This window comes from Argiope bruennichi, chromosome 6, assembly GCF_947563725.1.
Source record: "Argiope bruennichi chromosome 6, qqArgBrue1.1, whole genome shotgun sequence".
Lineage (NCBI taxonomy): Eukaryota > Metazoa > Arthropoda > Arachnida > Araneae > Araneidae > Argiope > Argiope bruennichi.
In genome coordinates, this window is record NC_079156.1 from 4,499,715 (window position 1) to 4,524,332 (window position 24,618).

At 28.6% G+C, this 24,618-nt stretch overlaps 1 protein-coding gene across 3 annotated transcripts; it reads left to right on the forward strand.

Annotated features, from left to right (window-relative positions):
* Window positions 1–1,314: 1,314 nt before the first annotated feature.
* LOC129971298 (dnaJ homolog subfamily B member 4-like) lies at window positions 1,315–23,888 on the forward strand. Of its 3 annotated transcripts, XM_056084924.1 has the most exons (5): window positions 1,351–1,467; window positions 3,944–4,072; window positions 13,285–13,587; window positions 19,155–19,612; window positions 22,282–23,888. In XM_056084924.1, exons 3-5 carry the CDS (start codon window positions 13,317–13,319, stop codon window positions 22,510–22,512), a joined length of 960 nt encoding a protein of 319 aa, XP_055940899.1. In that variant the 5' UTR covers window positions 1,351–1,467; window positions 3,944–4,072; window positions 13,285–13,316; the 3' UTR covers window positions 22,513–23,888. The 3 variants fall into 3 exon arrangements, with proteins under 3 accessions (XP_055940898.1, XP_055940899.1, XP_055940900.1); XM_056084923.1 differs by lacking the exon at window positions 3,944–4,072 and having other exon boundaries at window positions 1,315–1,467; XM_056084925.1 differs by lacking the exons at window positions 1,351–1,467; window positions 3,944–4,072 and adding an exon at window positions 8,822–8,840.
* Window positions 23,889–24,618: the final 730 nt, after the last annotated feature.

Here is a 24,618-nt window from a genome sequence, read left to right on the forward strand (position 1 = left end):
CGCTTTGAATTTTGCCCTTTTTTCTAATTTTAATTTGCCCTTTTGAATTCCCTTCTGAATTTTGCCCCCCCCCCTTTTTTTTTTCTTTCTAATTCTTAATTTAAGTTCGAAACCCACATCCAGCAAGAATATATACATTTTTCTCTTTTATATCAAAATTCACCGAAATTTGTGAAATTCTATGGTGCTTTTTTCAGTCATTTCCAGAACTAAATAAACACAGTGGGTATGGAGTGAAATTTCTCTATAAGGGGACATGAATTCTCATTCGACTGTACAATGAAATCCTAACATTGAAATAAATTGTGTTTTTATTCAAGATTCGATCTTTCAGGTTGGATAGTAAGCGAGTAAATGAAAACAAGGAATAGCTTCAACGCCAGCGAGTGGAACTAGTGGTGTAGGTATGAGCTCTGTGTTATCCTTAGTTTAGCAATTTCAGTTAGAATCCCACATTGGACCAAAATATTTTTTAAAAAAATACATCGGAATTTTTAAAATTCTTTTGCCATTTTGTATTTATTTCCTGAAATTAAAGACACTGGATTTGGAGTGAAATTTTTAAGTAAAATGACAAGACTTCATATTGGATGGTACTGTAGCGATCGTTCTAATTCTCTCAGAGAAAGCGCGCCAAAAGTTGGATATGTGTTTCATCTCCATTAATCATAAATTGGCCTTGAATGCCCAGCATGACTCAGTTTCTCGCCTCTCGAGGAGCGGAGAGAAACATAACCAGAGTAGCTCCGAGGGACAGAGCGTGCGATGATGTTGTGTGTCAAAGATATATTTTTGATATAACCGAAGAGTGATTGCTTCCAAACCCTTACATGGAGTCAGATCATGATAAATAACATTATGGATTAATCAATCCTCCTCAGTACGTTAAACACCTGCCAAAAGAATACAACTCGCTTTTAATCGGGATTTGATCTTGTATGACGGAGAGAAATGATTCAATGAAGAGAATACATAGCTTCAACGCCACGAAATGACTTTCAAAACCCTCAAAATTCAAAAGCAACGGTTTTCTCTCCACCAACGACTCCATTTATCATATTTGGTAAATATTTTGTAAAAATACCGATTTGATTAATAAAATTTAAAAATCCTTTTCTAATTCTACAGTAATATTTTTTTAAATGTCACCATCATGCAAAATAAAATATTGTTAGCTGATGACAAGAATACTAGCCAGCTCAGTAAAAAATGTGGGGACGGCAACTACCTTGCCACTTTCTACGCACGCGTGGTCTTACTACTGTTAACTGAAGGTGGGTTGCTATTGTTCAGTCTTTCAGCACATGCGCAATCTTACTGGAATCGCATAGTTCTCTATCGATAGTTATTGTGTGGTTGTGCAGTTCCTGCTTATAGTTGCAACTTGCAACGGACGTATGAAGAATGCATTAAATATTTAAAGCAGTATAATTTTTATGTGATTTTTTTTTTTGCTCCAAATACTATGTAAGTGTGATTTTTAAGATTTTGATCTTGTCGTTTATATGAAATATCTGTGTTTCTGGAAAAGCGTAATTTTCTTGAATAACAAACCTTGCTCTTCATGTGTCCTGAAAGTTGCATGTATACAATAAACATGAAAAATAATTAAAAATTTTGTCTGTGTTATTTAGATTAATTCATTAATTGTGCAAAATTTTAATTTTATTATCGGTAACTAATTTACAGTAATTCACTCAATTATGCTTGAAACATCTATTCACTTTATTGTAGAATTATTTCGCTATGTAAACGATATAATGCTAAAATAACATTTCAGAAAGGTTGATTTGACTGAAGTTGCGCAATTCACAGTGTCAGTAAACTAATAAAGGTTAAAACAGTTTAAACAAAAATTATTTTAAATCTTTATTGATATTAATTGACAAACATGTAAGTACATGTTGACAAAATCAGATTAGTCTTAAATGTGTAGGGCAGAAACATATTTGTAATTTTTTTAAATAATCGTTTAAAACTTATAGCATTTATGCTGGTTGTGTACATTTTAAAGTTTATTGAATTTTTGTACTGTAGTTTATAAAGATTTATCCAATATGTAAATAAGCAAAACTCATTTATATGCATTCTGATTAACTATCAAATCATCATCTTTAGAACAAAATGCAATGTATTGTGATAAATAATTCATGAGGCATTCAATGTATTGTGATAAATAATGATATGATTTCTGTTAAAATTTCAATAATTATGATAGTTTGTCATTAAATAGTGTATAAATATAATGTCATTTGTATTAGACATATGTATCATTCATAAGAGGAATTTTAATTCCGTGATGTGCTGTTCTTCCTTAAAGAAGATACAAGAATTTCATCATTCTATGCAAGTAGTAAATATTTGGAATAGCATTATAATGATGAAGTTCATTATTGTTTCAGATTTTGGCCATTTATGTCAATTTGATTTATTTATAAGTTTAAAGTGTGGCTATATTTTGTAAAAAAAATTGGACAAATATATTTTTTTTTTTTTATATAATTGTGAGTAAAGTAACTTTTATAATATTATGTTAAAAATATGGACTAATATTATGCTTGTGTTAAGTATTCAAATATAAAACATGTGTGTGTGTGTATATATATATATATATATGCTTTGGGAAAGATCAAAAACAAAGTGCTTTTTATGGCATTTATTGAATTTTTTAATTATTTATTGAAATTATTTAAATTTAATTGAAGTCTGATTATATATTTTAATTTATTCCTAAATAAATGTGCAAAATATTAAAACCAATTATAATTTACAAAATTCTTTCTAATAATATGTATAATGAATAATTACACTTTTTCAATAATTTTATTAATTAAACTGTAATACTAATTTTTATTACATTCTTAGCATTTATGTTTATCATGTTTTTTTAATTATTATTATTTACCAAATTCTTCTCTTATCCTTCCCCATTGTTGAAGACAAGATTTTAACTCTTTTTTTTCTTTTTTTCTTCTTCTTCTTCTTGACTGTTTTACAAACAAATTAATTCTCTAATATTTGTAAACATTTCTTTAAAAATTTCTTCATCTGTCTTGATAAAAAAATATTTTTTATTAAATTTTTCATCATTTTTTTTAACATTCAGTTTATATTAATATATAAAAAGAATGTTGGGAAAAAAATTATCAAATTAAGTGATATTGCAAGTGGTAATCAATTGTGGAGTGCTGATTATGCGTCAAAGGCCATTTGGCTGAAGAAGGATGAATCGATTTTAAAATATTAATTGCCATTTAGGTTATAAATAGTTCAAATTCTATAAATTACAATATATTTAGATTTTATTGATATTTTGTTACATATAATTCATCAAGTTTTTGAATCTTTATTATGTTCGCTTAATTATTATAGTATTTATAAACACTAATTGCCTAAATAATAATGTGTACAAATGTGGATGCTGTGCTGCCATTGAATGTTATAAATAAAGCCAAATAATTTTAGATAAATTATTAAAATACAAAAAATGAATTAAAATAAATTGTTAACTTGTTAAGTTCAAAATAAGCTGAAATGTAACATTAAAGGGACCAATTTATGAAAAGAGATCTAATAATTGTGTAAAACCATCTTAATGAGTGAAACCACTTATAAGAAGAATTACTCTATTAATGAATAATATTTCAAAGGAATGACATGAAAAAATCATATTAAGAAATATCATAAATATGATTGGCCTCTTTCTATTAAATCAGTGTTTATTGAGCACTTATTTGTAGAGAATCCTTATTTTTGCATGGAAATAGCATCCTAGAACACCACTTTGAGGGGTTGGAGGAAATGTCTATGAAACCTTGACCAGCAAGTGTTTCTCTGGCTAAGATTATGAGGTTTGAAGTGGATAGAAATGACACTGATGAGCTGATGGAATAATATAGTCAGAACTATTGAAGAGTTTATGGAACTGCTTTCTGTATTGCAGCAAAATGTTACAGCTGAGATTTGGTCAAGAATGAGGGAAGTAATAGCCTCAACAGAGCAAGTGAAATAAAGATATTGGAAGCATGGGAAAATTATTGCATTATACATTGAAAAACATTACCTTAATCAGGTAGTAGCTATGTATTCTACAAATTCATTTAACATTAATACTGTGTCTCGTTTTTGCAAAATTTTGAAGTGTAATCAAAGATATACCTTTAGACAACTTTCTTGTAAAAAAAAAAAAAAAAAAAACTTTTATTATAAATTTGAGAGTTTTTTTCCCATTGAATTCATTGTCTTATTTAATATGGATTCTTATAGAAATTATTACTTTGCATTTTTATGTTAAATAACAGATATGACGTGTTCCTCAAAAATGCTGATTTCTGCTTTTTTGGAATAAAATTTTATTATTACAATTGATTAATTTTGTTTAATGTAATAAATCTACAATGTATTTAATATCTAGAGTTTTTTTTTTTTGTAAAAAATTTACAATTACAATTTTCAATTAATCATACTTTTTTTTCTCGGGATTTATGTCTGGTATAATTCATTACTTTATGAAATTCAGGTTTTATTTCAAGTCTATCATCATCATATTTGGCTAGACAGGTTGGATCAGTGCCTTCCTCTAAATTCTGTTCCATCATATTCTATTTTTGATGCACACCAGTTTCTTTCATGGATAGCCAGGAAATCAGTCTCCTTTGACTCCATCCATCTCATTTTGGGTCTACCCCTTTTTCTGCTTGTTAGAGATTTATGTCAGAAATTTTTTTTAATATGGAATCATCATCCATTCTAAAGATATGAGTTGCCCAGTTCATCCGATAATATCTGGCTCTCTGTGGATTTTATATAGTTCAAAGTTATATTTTCTTCTTCAAACACTGTTGATTTCTATCCCACCAAGAATGGCTCCCAGAATTTTTCTTTCGAAAATGACTATTTTCTTCCTGCTTTGGTCAGGCTCCAGGTCTCTGAGTAATAGGTAAGTATGGGTTTAATTAAGGTTTTATATAGTAAAAATTTTATATTTCTTGATAGTAGCGAGGTAGTGACAATTTAAGAAATTGTTTTAGTCAGTAAAAGGCTTTATTTGCATTCATTAGACGACCTTGAATCTCCTTGACTATGTTATTGTCATCAGTAACTTTAGAACCAAGATAAGTAAAGCTTTAAACAACCTGAAATTTATGAGAACCAATTTCTAGGTGGGATTAATAGGAGGTTCCATTACTTAGTACAGGCATATATTTGGTCTTTTCACTGTTTATCATAAGTCCCATGTTATTAGCAGCATGCTCTAAAGAAAGAAAAACATCTTTTAATGCAGAAACTATTCTTAAAATGTCAATATCATCTGTATAGGCCAAAATTTGTGTTGATTTTGAGAATATATTGCTTCTGATGTTAATTCCTGAATCTCTTTATGAGTTTCTTTAAAGCAATGTTAAAAGAAAGACAGGATAAAGTCTGGCAGGATCATCCTGCCCGACTCCATTATTGACACTAGTTTCTTCTGATAAAGATCCTAAGAATTTGATCCTGCAAGTGGTTTTAGATATATTTACAACTGCAAGTCTAATTAATTTGGGCAGTGTTTGAAATTCAACCAGAGCTTTATACGATCGATTTCTATTAATACTATCAAAAGCTTCTTTGAAATCTATAAAAAGATGTGTAATAATATCAAATTCTCTGGTCTTTTCCTGAATTTGCCTAAGTGCAAATATCTGATCTTTAGTAGATTTTCCCTTGTAAAAACCACATTGATAACTTCCAATCTGAGTGTCTATATATTGTGCAAGTCTTTTGTATAAGATATTAGACAAAATTTTATAAGTGTTGTATAACAAACTGATGCCTCTGTGATTAGAACAGTCCACCAAGTCTATCATATATGTCATTAAAAATATATAGAAATTTTACCTGATTAATAATATAATGCTTCACTTTAAATGAAGCTGCATTTTCAGATGTAATCTCCCCTCCCCTTCTATAATGATTAATATAAATTAGTTTATTAGTGGAAATTTAATTCAAAGTAATAGTTTAACATGGTTTGATTTTCATATTTTTTTTAATGTCTTATGGTATTAACAAGTAAAATCTTAAATTAAAAATTAGCCATTTCGCTTTATTATCATTAGCCACTGTACCCATCTTTGCCTTCATGTACTTGTTCTATGGATATGCAAGAAAAAATTGAAGCACATGTACTTCTAAATTGTAGAGTTTTTATATTCAGTATGTTAAAAATTTTGTACCCAACCGTAATTAATTAATATTCTAAAAAAAATCCACATAAACAATTATATAATTAGTGTTTAATGTATATATGTAAAAGTATGTCTGGACCATGGCAGAGAAACATTCATTTCCTAATTCATAATAGCATTTTTAAGAGAATGAATTTTAAAAGATTAAGAATATCAGAAGAAAACTTAAAGGTTATTTGGCTGAGATACTTGAATAATTTCTTTTAATATATGTTGACTTGTTATCTTTTAATAACAATAAAATCTGTACCCCAATATCAAAAATCGGATTTAATCTATGTCAAAATTTTCTATGATTGAAGAATTTATTGATAGTGCTTATTTAAAACTGGATTTCTTGGGGGAGAGAAAGTCAGATTCTAACAGATGATATTCATTTATTGATCAAGATTATTCTTGTTCCATAAATTGGCTGTATAAGTTGTATATTTCAAATAATTCAAGAGAATATTGTCAATGTCTTGTTTGTGTTTACAGGAATATTAATAAAAGTTGACATCTAGTTCAAATGTATTAAGGTCAGAATAAGAACCATTCAAGCAATTATTTTACTATTTATATTATTTTTCTCTAAATGCTGATAAATTTAGGAAATCTGGAGATTGTAATAAATTTAGTTTTAACAAATCAATATATATAATAAATTGAAAGAATTAAAAGTAATGAAACAGATTATCAATGATTAAAAAAAGAAAAATATAAAAGAGAAAGTAAAACAGAATGGTCACAATAAAGCAAGAAAAAGTTGAATAAGAACACATATAAAAGAAAAAAAATATTGCATTAATTCATGACAATTCAGAAACTTTTCAATTTAATAAAGTGTTACTTAATTGCAAAACATGAATTTTAAGTACTTTCAATATAACAGTAATTCATGCTAAAAAGCAAAGTTATTTTCGAAATAAGATTTGATAAATAATACTATGTAAATAACAAAATATTCGTGCAATCTTTTGAATTTCTAATTCAAGGATTATAAATATGTCCTTGCAAAAACATAATAAAAATAGAATAAAGTTCTTGTCATGTTGCTATGGCAAATTTATGTTTAATTTTTTTTTTTTGTATATGTTTAAATTCTGATATTAAACAATTCATATTATTAACTATAAAATTTTGAACCCATATGTTTTTCTAATTTTAATTATAATTTTATAATTTCACTAACAATGTGAAAAATATTAAGATTTTGTAAAAATGTTAAACATGAATATTTGAACCCATATTTAATTCACAAACTTGATTATTTTATTCAAATTTATTTGTATATATATTGGTTAATGTTCTTCATGAAGTTTTGTTGCACTTTAAAATTAATTTTTACTCTTGTACAAATTAAATGGCATGTCATTATATCTTGGGTTTAGATTTAAAATTTCTTTTAAATTAACTTAAAGATAAAGAAATATTGGTTGTTTATATATAAAAGAAACTATTTTCTGACTTTGGTTTTTAATTGCTATCATGCTAATTTTTTTGGTTGAAAAGGGCTATTTTTTTTTTTTTTTTTTTTTTTTTTTTTGTCTTTTGTTGTAAACAAATGCCTGTGTAGCTAATCCTTCTTCAAATCTTGTTAGGAAGTGTAAATGGACTAAGTGAGGAGTGACCATCTTTGGTGACTTGCATCTTTTTTTATTGTTGGAGGTATTTGAGTCAATTATATCTACTAACATCTCATTAAATTTGATAGAGAAAGAAAAAAAGCTACAATTAGTTCAGGCAATAGCTTCAATTGACTGAAGGAGTTTCATTTTGGAAGGGGAGGAAAAAAAGATGTGCCAGTATTCGTGATCACAGCATAGATATTGAAGGCAAAAATTTTGTGCAACTACCATGGCCATTTTACTTTTATTGCCACCTGACGAGTAATAATCTTGGGATATCTCCCACTCTATAAAGTGATTGGAGTCTGCATAACTGCTGATGATGGTCTTTTCCTAATTAGTCTGAATTAAAAAATAATAATAATAATAATCCTACCACCATGTGTGGAGCATACAAAATAGTCTTCTGGAACCATCAGAATGACCTCTGAAGTTCACTTTGTTCTCAACTTCATGTATGTCTATGCAAAACTACCAGCCAACTTTGCAACCTCTATACTTTCTGCTTTTCATGACCATGTCTCCATCCCATCCATCAAGTATATAAAAATGTCACCCTGTCTGCAAAGTCCATTTTTTCTATAGAACTTAAGTAACTCATTTCTTGCAAAATATTAAAATTTTTCTTTATTTTTGATTGAAATAAAAAGTTTATATTGTAAATTTAATTAGTAAATGAAAGTAAGTTCTGTAGTATTTAAATTAGTGCATCAAACTTTTAAGCTATATTTTTAGAGAATTAAATGTTCTGATAAGTTATTCTGATACTTATATTCTGAAATGTTCTGATATTGTGTAATATTTCCTTTTAATGAAAACATCACTAGTTCATCAACCTATGTAATTGTATTGCCTTATGTATTTTAAAATTGTGGTTGGTATATTAAGTTTAATTATTGTTTATTATTATTCAATTACATTGTGCAATTTGTTTTTTTTATGGTAAATTAACTAACCAAGTATGAACAGACAAATACAGCAAGTTATTGCAAAAGAATGGAAGGTACTGCTTTTGAATTTTTATTTGCGATTTCATATCAAGTTTAATTATTACCTTAAAGGTTGGTTGTTAACTTGAGAAGCATGACTATTTTTTAATGATTATTTTAAGGTTTGGTTTTTTTTTTTGTTTGTTTATTATTTATTTAGTGTTTAAATATATATTAGTATGCTTTTTTCCCTTTCTTTCGCTTTATATATCCACTGAAAGTGTTTGTTATTAATTCTATGCGTGGAAGTCACTTATTTGGCATGAATAGAGTAAGGTAAAGGGAATAAATATTACACAATGCTAATCTTTTCTTTATTTTGAATTGAAGTTTTTAGAAACTGAATGCTATCAAAATTTTTGCTAATAAACTGGCAATTATAAAAATGGAAAAGAGCATTAGTACAAAGTTTCATTCTTAAAACTCACTAAATAATGAGAAGCTGCATGATTATAAGTATGCAATATAAATTGACATCAAATTGAATTAAAGATACGAAACAATATAAATTTAAAAAAAATCAATACAGACTATTAATGCAATACTATTTTGAACAAGTTAGCAAGAAAACTAAACAATATTTATGTATGGGGAAAGGTTAGGTGCTACTAAGCATATAAATTTCTCTTTTTGAAAGCAGTGAATTTAAATTAATGCTTAAATACCAGAGTCGGGTAAATTTAGTGGATTTTTAAATAAATTGTAACTAAGAAATTGGTGTACTGGAAAAGAATTTACTTATTTTGCTTTGTGAAAAAACTAAAAATTATTTTGACAGAAGGGAAAAAAAAAAAAAAAATTGAAATTCTCACTAATAATTGTTGCGAGTTTACAAGTTACAGATTTCCGTCTTAATTTAAAATGATGAAAGCTCACCTATTTTTAATTATTGACATGAATTTCTTTTGTCAGAAAAAGTCTGACATAAGGTAGTCTTTAACAAATTGATTTTATTTATTATTATTATTTCTTATCCTGAGTGAAACAACCTTATACAGCAATCTTATTGATACCTACTTTCTGTAATGAATCTAGATTATTTTCCATATGTTGAGCTAATGGGAAAATGGGTCAGTTTTTTATATTCGTAACAAACATTTAAATTGAATTATTTTACAATGATCAGGGGTGTTTGTGCTTCGGGGAAACCCCGGAATTCCGGGGATTTTGAACTTCGATACCCGGAAATTCCGGGGGTCGTCGTTCAAAAGGAATAATAATGAATTATTTATTTTGATCTGGGTAATTTTGTTTGCTTTGAAAGCAGAAAACGCAAGGTCAGTGTGTGTGGTGAAAACGTTTCCTTTCTTTCTCCAAAGGCAGTGATAATGCGTGAAAAGGGGGAAAAAAACTTCTTTTTTGTTCTTTCCTTATTGCGAGTTATGACTCATTCCCCTGGTTCTCGGACATTCTCTTCTGGATTCTTTTCGGCAAGTGGGTTCAAAGGTCTTATCTCTCCTGGCGTGGCGCCAATAAGTAGAGAAGGGGGATTTTTCGCCGTATTAGCTATTTGTCATTGATCGCTTCGCAACTTTTTTTTCTCCGCTGTGTAAAATTTTCGTTTCATTTATTGACGCACGTGTAAATTTTTCGTTTCGTTTATTGAAATATTTTTTTATTTATGTACGCAAGAGAATTTCACTATGAAATTTCTCGATATAAATAGTGATATTATATAATTAGAAGAAGGTGTCCGGAATGCATTTAGGTGGAATTGGATTGAACGGAGAGATGGTAATGGGGATACCATCGGCACATGGTGCAAGAAAATAAATGTTGCTGGACAAGCATATTGTGTTTTTTGTAACTCACTGCTGAAGTATGGTAGGGAAGGATTCAAGGCTTTCACAAATCATTCTAAAACTGTGACGCACATAAAATATTCAAAGTGCATTAGACATTCAATGACTTTAAGTAATTATGCTAATTCAAAAAATACTGGAGACTGATGCTCGGCCATTGGATATAGTGACAAGAAAAGCACGCCAAGAGGTATTAATAACTTCGTTTATCGCCGAGAATTCTCTTTCTGTCAATGTAGCTCCTAATTTAATTGAACTCTGCAAACAGTTGAGGCGCGATCAGACGGCACTAAACTCGTTGGAAATGTCCAGGACTGCTGCATGTTATAAGATGAAATATGGGCTCGCAAAAACTATTAAGGAAAATATCATTAAAACTTTAAAGGAGACTCCATTTTCTCTAAATTTGGATGAAAGTACTGGCAATGCTCAAGAAAGTATACTGGCAATATTGGTGCAGTTTTATGACAACAATCAAAATGAAGTTGTAGTTCATCATTTTGCATCTCTAAAGATGGAATCTTGCAATTCAGAAGCTGTTTTTAAAGCAGTTGTTAATACTGTTGAAGATAATAATATTCCATGGGCAAACTTAATTAGTGTATTAATGGACTCATGTAACACCATGCGTGGAAAAAAAAAGGGTATTGAAACCAGACTACGATCAAACAAAGCACCCCACTTATTAGATATTGATGGTGACACATGTCACACAGCTAATAACTGTGTAAAAAAATTTTCTTCTTGTTTTGATAGATACTTAGAAGATTTGTTTAATGACATCTATTTTGATATGAAAAGCTGCAGTAAAAGAGAATTTTTTCAAAATCTGTGAATCCCTTGCCATTAAAAAACTTAAGCCCTTGAAGAGACCAGACCATAGGTGGGTGTACATTTTATGTGTTTTAGAAAGAATCAAAGATCTGTGGGATGCTCTTATTGCATTTTATTTTCACTACTTGCATAAAACTGATAAAGGGGATTATTTTTCTTATGTTGAAACTGTATACAATAAAAGAAATATTTCTGCAGCTCAAAAAAAAAAATTGTTGAAGGGGTGTATTCTTGCTTGCATTTCCAACAACTCACAAAGGATGCTTTAGCTCGGATAAAAAGAATACTAAATGGGTTATTTGTTATGCAAAACAAAACTTTATTGCATATGGCATTATATTCAGCAGTATTACCAGAGTTCAACACATATATTAAATTATTTGAAACAAAAAAACCAATGCTTCATTTAATACATTCCAGTATTTATAAATTGATGGCAAAATTTTTCTCTTTTTTTATGAAGCCAGAAAATATAGAGTTCACATCTTATGATGATTTATTAAAGGTTGATGTCACAAATCCAGAATTCCATCTACCTAGCAAAGTAATATTTACTGGTGCAGAAGCTTCCACTCTCCTGAAGAAATTATCAAAAAATCCTCCATTAGCAAAAGAATTCCAAATTTCTCTGATGAAAGCTTTTACTAATACAGCACAGCATATGAAACAGAAATTACCCCTTAAAAATTCATATCTAATTAGTTTTACAGCATTAGATCCAGAGCTAAGAGGTAAAACCAGTACAATATTAGCTTTTGAAAAATTATCACCTTTTATGTCCCATATTTTTAGTGATAATGAAAAGTCAAAAGTAGAAGCTGGAATAAGGTTATACCAGAATGATATTGATATCACCAAAGAAATGCTCTACACATCTGATGAAAGTGGAAATCAAGTCAAGTGTACAATTGATAAATATTGGTCTAAAGTTTTTAATTTAAAAAATGATTAAGTATCCTACATTGGCTAAATTGGTCAAAGTCTGCCTTAGCTGCTTCCATGGCCCATTAGTGGAAAGTGCATTCAACTTAATGGATACACTTGTCACTGACTATAGAACCTCTCTTAAGATTGATTCCCTAGATGCAGTGCAGACTATTAAATATGATTTAATGGCTTCTAAAGAAACCTCATGTGAAAAATATGGCTCAAAAAATCCAATGACTGATCCAATTCACAAAGATCTCTTACTCAATGTGAACAGAAGTTGGAAAACATATCAAGAGGACTTAAAAACATGTATTTCAGATGAGTCACCTATAAAAGTCTCTGAAAAACCTTCTACATTAGCAGAAAAGCAAACTGCTTCTACCTCTGCATGTGCAGTTCTCGAGGAAATTTCTTCAACTGTAAATGAGGAAAATAACAGTCAACCTTCCTGCAATTATGAAGTTCACCACAAAAGAAAGACAAGCCCACAAACATCAGAAAATAAAAAAAAGCAGCAGAAATTAGATAATTTTTTTTTTTAAAGAATTAATTCAGGTAATTTAAAATATTTACATAAAATGTAGTAGTTTATATGTTTAAAAATTTATGGTTATTAATTTTGCAAAAAAAGTAATTCATTGAACTTTTATAATTAGGTCATTCAATACTTCATAATTGTAATTTTTCATTCCCCCCCCCTTCTCGAAACTCCAAAATGTCGGTAGTAAGACCGTAAAAGTTTCAGGGGATTTTTTGGGGTCCCACAAACACCCCTGAATGATCTATGTTTGGATTGGGATAAATAAGGATAATTAGTCTGTTGTATATGTAATTTTATTTAAATACATTTATTTATTAAGTTTTTAAACATTGTTTTATGTTTTTTTTAAAGAAGTTGACTGTTTGTGCGTACTCTTCTAAAAAATGGGAAAGAAATTCTATGATGTTTTGGGTGTGCCAGAGAGTGCCACAGATGATGATATCCGAAAAGCTTACAAGAAAATGGCTTTGAAATATCATCCAGATAAGAACAAATCGCCTGAAGCCGAGACTAAATTTAAAGCAGTGTCTGAGGCCTACGAAACTCTGGGAGACAAGAATAAGCGATGTAGATATGACAAGTTTGGAGATAATCCAGTGCAGTTTGATAAGTCTAACAAGCAAGATTCTCCATTCTTCTTTTCACATTCACCAGGTAAGTTGTTGCTAGAAATTTTTTAATCTTTTTGTTGATATTTGTGATATATATGGAAAAATAGTACTGTGACACTCATTATGATTGTTTAAAAGTACCATGATGAAACCTCTAAAATTATAAATTCCTCATTTCTTCCATTTTGCCTCTGAAAACTTATGCTTATTTAAAGATCTTGTAGGTTTTATTTTTTATCAAGAATATTTCAAAATATCTACAACTGCAAGAAAGGTTTCAAATTTGATCTTGTTAACTATTTTTAAAAAATCAAAAAATTTGTATTGAAAATTATTTTAATCCTCTGAAGTATGCTTGAGAAAGCCCTTTCAAGTCTCCAAATGTGTCTTTTGACATTTTACACAAAATATCAGTCCATAAAATTGCTAAACTGTGTGTGTAGGGAGGAAGGGGGTACTTTCCACTTCAATCTGTAAAAAATCATCTGTTTAAAATGGTTGAGGAGAAGAATCGTTGAACTAAAATATTTTGTTCAAAATTATTTGCTTCAACTAGAACAGAAAATCATTTTTTTTCCATCAATTTACAGAGAAACATAATAGAATAAGATTTAGAATAATTAATTTTTTTTTTTTTTATTATCAATATACAGCGTGATCTTATAGGTCAAAAGTGTTTGAACCACACTTTAGGATCAAATTAACCAAGTAGGTTTTACCTGATTTCATACATATGCTCTCTTGAATGTGCAGTTGTGATTTCTGGAAGGAAAAAAATTATACTTGAAAGGATATAGAAAGAAGTAACGCTTTGGAGTAAGCAATTTATATTTCTTAACATCTTAGGAGTTACAAAGCATTTTTTTTATTGAATGAGGACATGAAGCTGACCTACCCGTTTGAAAGCTTTTTGTTAACTATTTTATCAACGAATCATTAATGCTTCTCCTGCAATTGAAGCATTTTGTTAAATTAAAGGCTTACATAAAAGGCTTCCAACACATACAAATTTTTGAAAAATGGTCTTGCATTTTAAAGAGATCAAAATATTCACTATTAAACCCACACAAAGCTGCAAACGAACTCAACTGCAAAAATTGCAACTGCAGTAGTTAGCAAAGAGATGAAAGTTCACATGATAGTAGTAGTGAACACTCAATGGATTAGGTGTTTCTGGAATTAATTTTTTTCCCTGTCTAATCCTTTTCTCCATGTTAGTATGTTCCGCAATTTTGGTGCCTTTATACTGAGTAGTTTGCTGTATAGAGAGCTTAATAGGGGTGTTTTAATTCTGACTACATTGTGTGTGTGTTGTGTTGTGTGTGTGTAATTTTGATGAGACTCGATATACATGTTGTACAGGCCATGGGGAAAGAATTTCTGCAATAAAAAAATAGCTCACATTTTGACTCCAGAGAGCACTTTTTAAAAATTCCTTATACAAATTAAGAAAGTCTATAAAGAGCCCAAAAGTCATTCTGCATGTCTTTGTAATTGTTAATCACTTACAGTAGAAATATCAAGCTTTACTGATAAAACTGGGTTACCAAAATCATAGCAATAGCTTATCTGCACTGTGCGAATATTGTCATTTAAATGGATTGCGAAAGGGCCCATGTCGAAGAATGGTTTGATTATGAAATTTGAAGAGACTGGAGTGTACTGCCAGGGAGAGGGTGAAAATTGGTTGTGAATGAAACTGTCAAAGAATTCGCCCTGCTGATCAAAAGAGTCTCCAATTTCTGCTATTCTTCAGCAAGTGCTCGATTGGTGTTATGCGAGTTGGTGAATCCATGGTCGACAGTAGAAAAAATTCTATGATCCATTTTAAAATTCATATTCATATGAGATGCATATGGTGCAAATGCTGTCACTAAACATGCTATGAATTTGCATACCGATTTTTGGCGAGAATGGAAGTTGGGGACACATGGCCTTGGCAAATTCTATGGTCAGCTGAGGTGTACTTTTTTTTAGATGCAACTGTGAATATTCAAAATTGCTGCATATGGGGTGAATTTATTGCTGATTTTATCCTCATACCATTTTTTTTTTTTTTTTTTTTTTTTTTGAAACTCTCGTTCCTCAAGATCCTAAAACATGCTCTGTCGCGAGTGCACAATACAGTAAACTTCTTTAACTACTAGCTATTTCTACTTTACAGTAATAGCAATGTTTGCAGACTACTTGTCTTCATGTAAGATGAAGCAACTCCCCAAACTGGGCACCAAGTCAAAGGGTTACTTCATGCTAACTTAGACAAAAAATCTTGATATCCAGGGCTTTTCCAAGTGCCTGGTTTCCTCATGATCCCTGGGATTTCTGGTTGTGAGGTTTACTAAAAAGCTGTGTCTATGCAGGAGGAGTTGGGACTTCACCCAAGTTGAAAGCCAGCATTACACTCTGTGTTACTGCAATCCCTCAAGGGTTTATTCATGCTACCATTGAAAATTGTATAATCCATTTTCAATGTGTAATTGATGTCAATAGAGGTCAAGCTGAGTACATTCTGTAATTGAATAAATTTTAATGATTCAAATTTTTTGTCCTTCTTTAGATGCATCAATTCCCCCTGGTAGTCAAAAATTTTAACTTAATATTTAGGATAATTCAGCAATGTAGCGGAATATCAAAAAAGTAAAGAAAACTTTGCTTGCAATTAATTCTATGTGCAACATCAAATTTTCCAAAAGAATGCCATATTTCAGTAACAATGAGTATTTTGAAATGTTAATGATTTGTATTGCTTGTAATCATAATGTTGACCTAGAAGGGGTGGGCACAGGTTGGAAAATTGAGTTTAGGATGGGATTAAACATAATGATTGCATACCTTCATGGTGTTTATTCATTAAAGTTTTCAATGGAATAGCCAACCATTTCAGAGAAAATGATCCTATAATTCTCACATAGCTTTTATGCTAGTAATTTGCAAGTATCACTAAATGTCCTAGTAGCACACTTGGTAGAGCTTTGACTTTGTATCTGCAAAATCTGAATTTTATCTTGAACTTATTTTCTCTTTGTTTCCTTTTAAATTTAATTCAAATTAATATTTTGCAAATAGTTTTAATTGATATCTTTTTTTAATGCAAAAACAATTGTCTATTTTTCTTATTCTTGAATTATAATTCAATATTTAAATAAAAAAATACTTATAAGATTAGATGCAGTTTTTTTTAATTATAAAAATTGTTTAAATTATTTAAGCAACTTACAGATATTTCAAATAATATACAATTTAATTTTTAAATGCTAAAAGATTTTTATATCATTTTAAAGGTAATAAATAAATTGTTATTGTTTTGTAAATCAAAGAGAGCATCTGATAATTTATTAAACATGTCAGCAGGTATTAAACCATTAAGAAATAGAAAGCACATATTAAGTTATTGAATACATAGGCAGATGGTCCAAAATTTTTAATAAAATTACAGGGTATTGGCATTTTTAAGAAAGACTAATATTTTTTGAATTTAAATGAAGGTTGTTTTCGAATTCTGCCTTTTTAACAACCTTTTGTGGTGTGTACATTATTTCTGAAAAGGGCAACAAAAGTCTTGGGATTGGAAATATGGTCTAAGTCAATAAATTTACGTTTTAATATTTTAGCAAATTTTGCAGACAAAAAAAAAAAATGAGTCTTGGTGTCTTTAACCCTTTAAAGTTCTCTGGTATATATTCTTACTACCTGTAAAAGATTTTTTATGAGGGTTCAAATAATTATTTCAAAATGATAAATAGGTTAATCAGATACTTCGATTGAGCTACATTAATAGATCTGAAATACTTTAAAGTCTGTAGTTAAATATCATTTAAGTTCAAAAGTGGTAATTATGCTTACCACTGCCCATTCACGATTTAAGGATTTTCACAGCGATATTAAGTTCCAGGGTTTGTCATTAATTTTTAACTCCTGAAAAAGTTTTCAGACATGAAACACCCCTGTGTTGTGTTCCTTATGTCTAAGATATTCTTATATTTAATTATCATTACTTGTTATAGAATTTATTTCATTTAAATTCAACATTCATTTTTAAAAATTAACAAAACAGTTGGAATTCCTTAAAATTTTAAATCTTCATGTTAATGATTTTTTTGCATATTTTGAAATCAATTTTAATATTTGGATTATTTGAATACTGTAATTTATGACATTCTAATTTATTTCTTAAAGCAAAACATGGCTAAGATGGTATTAATAAAACTGCATCATGTTGCAACGGTTTTATTTTTATGCCATGTAGCAATCCGCCCAGCCAGCTTAATAAATGCAAAATAAGTTTCAAATTTTAATGTAAGAAGCTACTGAATTTGAATTCTGTGATTTCTAACTAAAAAAACTGTATAAAGTTGTTTTAAACTACCCACAATAGTAAGTATGCTTTCAATTTCAGTTTTTCCTAAGCAATCTCTGGCAAGTATATTTACCACCCCTTATTTCATAAATTAAAAAGAATATCAGTGGACTTCTGATATGATGTTTTTGTATTTACATCATCAGTTTATCATGATATAACTCTAACAAATTTATTTGTCAATGCCCTGGAATTATGCTCTGTAAAGATTTAAGGGAAGTGGAAGAAAAACATTTTATTTGTTGATATTTTTTCTCTTTTATGGCCATGTAAGAATTCAAATTTTTACAACTTTTTATTAACAACCTCTGCAGAAATCAAACTGTTTTCATATATCTGGGTATTTTGTTTCATGAAATTTTGCATCTGGATGTATAATTGCAGTAATCAGGGAAATCACTTTCTTGGAATACCCTGTATATAAATATTGCTGGCTAATTAGGTGCCAGTTATGATAGATTTTTTTTATATAGTTTCTTACAAACTACATATTTTGTTTCAATTCTGGATTAGACAGTTGTAGTGCTAAGTACAAAAATAATTTTTTCCCCCCACTTAATTTAAATTTTATGTTTGAACAAAGTTTTATGTTTCTGTTGAAATGTCAAGGTTTCAGTACAATAATAAATAACAGCTAATAAATCAAGAACAGAAATGTGTTGCTTTTTAAATATGAAGGAAATCAAAGTTTTAATGCATTAACACTAAACGTATTTGTCTTAATTCTAGATCTAAACTGAACATATTCTGTTGGTTGTTACTTGCTTCCAAACACCAAAACAATTTTTGGCTTGCATATATCATTACCCAGACTTTGAAGTCAGAAATATCATTTTGAAATTTTAACTTTATTTTTCAGATAATTGAAGGAATTTCAAAATAAACTTCAAATTTTGATATTATATTTAAAAAGTCTTTTTCCTTAATTTTTTAATAAATTATTCCAGAATATAATTTTATTTCGTATTATCTTACTAGAAATTCATGTTTTAAATTGAGTCAAAATTTCTCCAATCAAAATTTATCCATTAGTTTGTATATTATGAAATATTTATATTAATAATTTTAAATATTTATATTACTCTAATTTTATCTTATATCTTTCAATCTAGCAGCCCTTAAAAAATAATAATTCTGAAATTTTATTTTTAATCACTTTCAACTATTGGTTAAAAGTTATTTAGAAAGGTTATTATTTATAGAATTTCTTACCATTTCTCTTTCATATATATTATATATATTTTCTTATTTAGGTTTCTTCCAATTCTTTGGAGGTGCCCATGATCCTTTCAGTAATATGACTCATTTTAATGAATTTGGCAATAATCCATTCCATCGTAGCAATTCGGCACGATGTCATTCTTCACGTCCTAAACCTCGCAAGCAGCCCTTAAAGCAAGACCCTCCTGTTATTCATGATTTGTATGTATCGCTAGAAGATGTTCTCATTGGCTGCACAAAAAAGATGAAAATCGAAAGAAATGTTTTAAATCCTGACAGAATAACAACTCGCAGAGAGAATAAAATTCTCACTATCAATGTGAAACCTGGCTGGAAAGCTGGGACAAAAATCACCTTTAAAGAAGAAGGTGATCAGAATCCGAACTCAATCCCATCTGACATTATTTTTATCATCAAAGACAAAATACACGAACTATTTGAAAGAGATGGGAGTGATATTAGATACAAATGCACAATTTCCTTAAAACAGGTAAATATTTCAAATATCTTTGTTGTTAAGTGTATGTTCTTTAATGCCTTTTAATAAGTATGTTATACTCTTCATATTGCATTAAAGAATGGTACATGCTGAAGTGGTCATAGACTACACTCTGTGATCTTTTGATCACAGTGTTTTTAAGGAAATCCTCTAAAAGTCCCCTGTATTTGCTTGATCCATTTACCTGCTAATTCTGATTAAAAATTTGAATAAGGAGTATTAGGTCAAGTGTGATCCTTGTAATTGATGTGCCAAATCTTGAGATCCATCCTAAAATAACCTTTATGGAATTTCTAGTCATCTCATTAATTTAAAAAAGCTATAGTAAATTTGCTAAAGTATTGTGAAAATACGAGGAAAGGATACCAGCTCAAATAGCCTTAATACATTTTCAAAATAGGATGTTAGCTTTATTTAAAAAATAAGCAAAGGTCTCATTGCTTTAGTATCTTTGATGCAACATAATTTTTCATCAGTAAGCAGATCTGTATACTCAGTTTGAACTGTGATTATGACGCAGGTAGTTACAATTTTACTGTGTGACACTTATTTATCATGCATCTACTAAATTGATTTTTTTTTCACTTCCCGATACAAGTAATGTAACTTTTTTATTTTATCATATAAATGCTAAAATAGAAACATAATATTCTGGATTGGAATGGGGGAGAGAGGTGTTTTATGTAATAAATTATATGAAATAATTTTTTCTGCCATTTATCTTTTTTGTAGCTCATAATGGTGATGATTTTTTTTTTTTTTTTTATTTTACATAACATATCTGTTATAATGATAAATTTTGCCATACAAGGTTCAAATCTGCCTATTTAACAAATGTAATAATTTTAACATCTGAGCACTTAAAGGAAAAAGAATTCATTTCCTTGATAAACTTGTATTATTATAACATGGACTTCAAAATAAGAAAAATATGGCTTTCTTCTCATCACTATTCTGAAACAAGCCAACAGAGAAGAATGCATGATTAGAAACAAATTCAGAAATATTTGCTTTTCTTTTTTTATATATATGTACTTACAACATCTTTTGCTTGAAATTTTTATGCTGTAGAATTTACACATCCATTATTTAAAAAAGTTATCTTATTTGCTGGTATTCCATAATGTAAATTGTTGGATGTAGAACTACAAGATTTGATTTTTTTTTAAACTCTAGAGAGTAAAAATGTATACATTTTGTCATTTTTTTTTAAATTGAGATTATAATTTTAAAATCTTTTTTACAAAAACGGTATTTTTCAATTTTGTCATACATTTTTTCTTAATTTGATAATTTTTTTAAATATTTATATACATAATTTATGACATTACTTTTCACTGTATAAATAAATAATTTGTGTAACTAATTAATCATGTAATTTTCTTCCATTATTTAAAAGCTGAGAAATGAAGATTTTATTTTTCCTTGTTCTTTGGAAGTGTCAAATGGACTTTTGTGTTTCAACAAACTTTTTGTGAAATGTAGACAGATTTCCAAGAAATTCAATATGCTGAATGATTATATTTTTTGTTCTTTAATTTTTCTTTTATCAGCAAGTTTTGGTCCAGCTAATAAACATAGAAATAAAATGTGCTATTTAAATATTGGAAACAACTGCATATTTCAGTTAAATATGAGAGAGTGTACATTCAGATGTTAAATGATGAAAAAATTTACATTTTCTGTGTGGCTGTTGCATCTTATGCCATGGTTGCATTAAAAAGCATTTTAATGAAAGCACTAAGAACTGGGCAGCTATCAGACTTATTAAAATTGTACTGCTTAAATTTCTATCGCAATGAAATTTAGAAATATTTTTTTAAGAGAATCAAGAATATTGTTTTATGCCTAAAAGATTTTATTGAACTGAAACATATTGATGTTCTTTCTAAACAAGTTATCACTAAAAGGAGTTTGTAATTAATAATGTTTGTTATATCTATATAGATAAAGTAAATCATTATCTTATTTCTACACATAAAATAACTATCAACAAAACACCTGTAGAGTATATTTACGATTTTACTGTGGATATGCGAGAGAGAGAATTTTATATTGCCAAAACATCATTTAAAAGAAAAAATGAAATAAAAATAGAGACAACAGAAAAAATAACAAAGCTACTAAGCTAGAGGGAAGCTCTGAGGGATTAATTTGCTATACATAATGCATAATGTAAATAATATTTATGTGAACAAATCAATGTAAAATTCATAGTAAAAAGTATTACATTTTACATATTCTACTGCACTGTTTCTATTTCAACTCTGGTTCCATTTAAAATGTCATGGCACCTAAAATCCTGCATAATTTAGAATAATTCAGAATATTGGTGTGGAATGATACACAAACTTGCATATGTATCTTAAAATATCTGAAAAGCCTATGTGCATCTTTTAATATCAAAGTTTTAATTTTTTTACTCTATCTTAGTGATATATTTGTTATGAAGCAAGATTTGAGAAAAATAATGCATCCACAGAAAGGAAGTAAAAAATATTTCTCAGTTGTGAGAATTAAAAAAAAAAAAAAAAAAAAAAAAAAAAAAAAAAAAAAAATTGAAAATGCCATCGCATTTTGATCATTTTTTTAAACTAAATTTGATTTTAATTAAATATTTAGTTTCTACTTGTTACTTTATAATTCTTTCATTTTTCCAGGCTCTCTGTGGTGCCAATCTATTGTTACCAAGTCTCACTGGAGAATCAATTCCACTCAGCATAAATGAGGTTATTCATCCTGGAATGGAATATACAATATCTGGTCAAGGACTTCCTTTTCCAAAGGACAATTGCCGAAGAGGCAATATGGTTGTCACATTTCAAGTGCAGTTCCCTGATGTTGTACCAGATGATATAAAATCTACACTAATGGATTGTCTTCCTTCCTGACGCCAGGCCTTCGATAGGGACGAATCTGAATCATTTCACTCTGAAAGTGAAGAAGAGGAAGGATACATCCAAAAACTTTGTGCCAAGCGGAGAAAAGTGGTAGATGAAGGATCATCCTTAATAACAATTCTTTTGGAGTCTTAAGGAAATGTTTGTTTAACATCAAAAATAATTCTGCTTATCCAATGGCCCTTAAAATTAAAATAATAATAATAACAATAACTGTTATTTGAATTAAAAAGGTTTATTTTAATCATTAAAAGTTCCTAGCATATTTAATTTTTTGTTTTGTTCAGTTCCAGAAAAATTACTTGTGAAATAGAGCATTTAAATGTATTTGTTTAAAAATTTCTTGTTTATTATGTATTAAACAAATCTTGATTATATTTTTGGTCTTGCAAAAATTTGATCTGTAGGTTATTGTTTAAATTTTGATGGAAATGATTGCTCTGGTTTTTACGAAAAAAAATGAATTTAACTTTCTTGTCTCAAATATTAAATTGTGTATCATAAATTTTCATAATAAGAAATATATAAATTGTAATCATGGTGTAAAATACTTTAAGCATGATTAGGATGAAATATGTGAATTAAAGGAACCTTTTTGTGTATCAGATAAAAATATTTATAGATTTTTCACTAATTCCTGAAGTTTAGATTGAGTATTGAAATTATTTCGATTAAAATGTTCCTATGTTTCTGATTGCTAAAATTCTGTATTTGCATTTAAAGGCATTTATATTTTTGTTACATGTGATCTCAAAATGAATAATCAGGGTGCTTTAGGTGTAATCAAGATTTTATTGTACTCTGTATTTTAACAGCTGTGAATGCTGGATTTTATACCTTAAATGCCATTTGAGGAAAAATATCTGCAAAATATTTTTGCTATCTTTTATATTTCTTTCATCTGGATTTGATAGCTAGCAAAATTAATTTTATTTCAGTACCTTCACATAATGCTAAATTATTTATTATATTCTGTCCTTTTATTTAAAGATTAATTTTTTAGTAATTCTGCTAAGACTGACATCCCCCCCCCATTAGTAAGATAAATAAATCGTTTTAATGTTATGTTTTACCCGTTCAACCAGAAAAAGCTGTAAGCTTTGTATAATTTTTTTAAAAAAATGAAATTTTGAAATATTATTAATACAATTGTTAATATTGTGTGAACTGAACTTATCTGTATATAAATGTCAGTTGTATAAAGTACATTTCTTTATAAAAGGAAAATGTGAGATTTTAGAAACAATAAATATTTGAAATCTGTTCCACACTTGAAAGGTTCACAAAGGCTTTGTTATTTATCATCTGAAAGTATGTGTACAAATTTTTCCTTATGTGTATATATTATATTAAACATGGAATAAAAAGGTTGCTTCTTTCAATTCTTTTACCTTTGTGTTATATTCCTTTAGAAATCTTATATGTTAATAATATATAACATTTTTTACAAAAACTGTAGAACATTTTTGGAAAGCTAGAGGAATTTTTAAAAAAATTCTACCTGCACACATTTTTTTTACATTACAAACTTGCCCATTCCGTGTAGTCTTTTACTTTCTTTTTTTGTTAACATAATGTAGTTTTTCAGCTTAAAAAAAATACAGATGCAAAATAAAGCCAGTTTCATGAATTTGATAGATTCCTTATAAGAATACTACCTGTTGCAGTGGTGACTACATAATATTACTACATGGCTTGAAGGAAAATAGCATTGTTTGTCTGATTACAATTTTTAAATTTAAGAAATGTTTAATGCCAGCCCGTGTAATATTGTGACCTTGATAACTAGAATAATTTTGATTCGACATCAGTCATGAAGTGATATGTTGTATGTCAAGTAAATGCGAACATTGTTGATGGGCCCACAGTTCAAAAGACTTGGAATTGATAGAGGTTGAATTAGATTAGATGAATTATCTCCTCAGTGTAATGAAAAAATTTTGCTTTGAAAACTAGTAATTTAGTAATTGTAAATTTAGGGACGAAAAGTGATTTTTTTAAATTCCTATGATTATTTTTTTAACTAAAACTTTAGACACCTTGTTGGAACATCCTCATCGGGTCGCATTCTTTTTCATTCTCACAATTCCAATGCTT

What these genes read in the sequence shown, in the direction of transcription:
- LOC129971298 (XM_056084923.1), top strand. Translation starts at nt 13,317, where the DNA reads ATGGGAAAGAAATTCTATGATGTTTTGGGTGTGCCAGAGAGTGCCACA. An exon ending in CTTCTTTTCACATTCACCAG is followed by an intron (nt 13,588 to 19,154) that starts GTAAGTTGTTGC and finishes TTTCTTATTTAG; the next exon opens with GTTTCTTCCAATTCTTTGGA. An exon ending in GCACAATTTCCTTAAAACAG is followed by an intron (nt 19,613 to 22,281) that starts GTAAATATTTCA and finishes TCATTTTTCCAG; the next exon opens with GCTCTCTGTGGTGCCAATCT.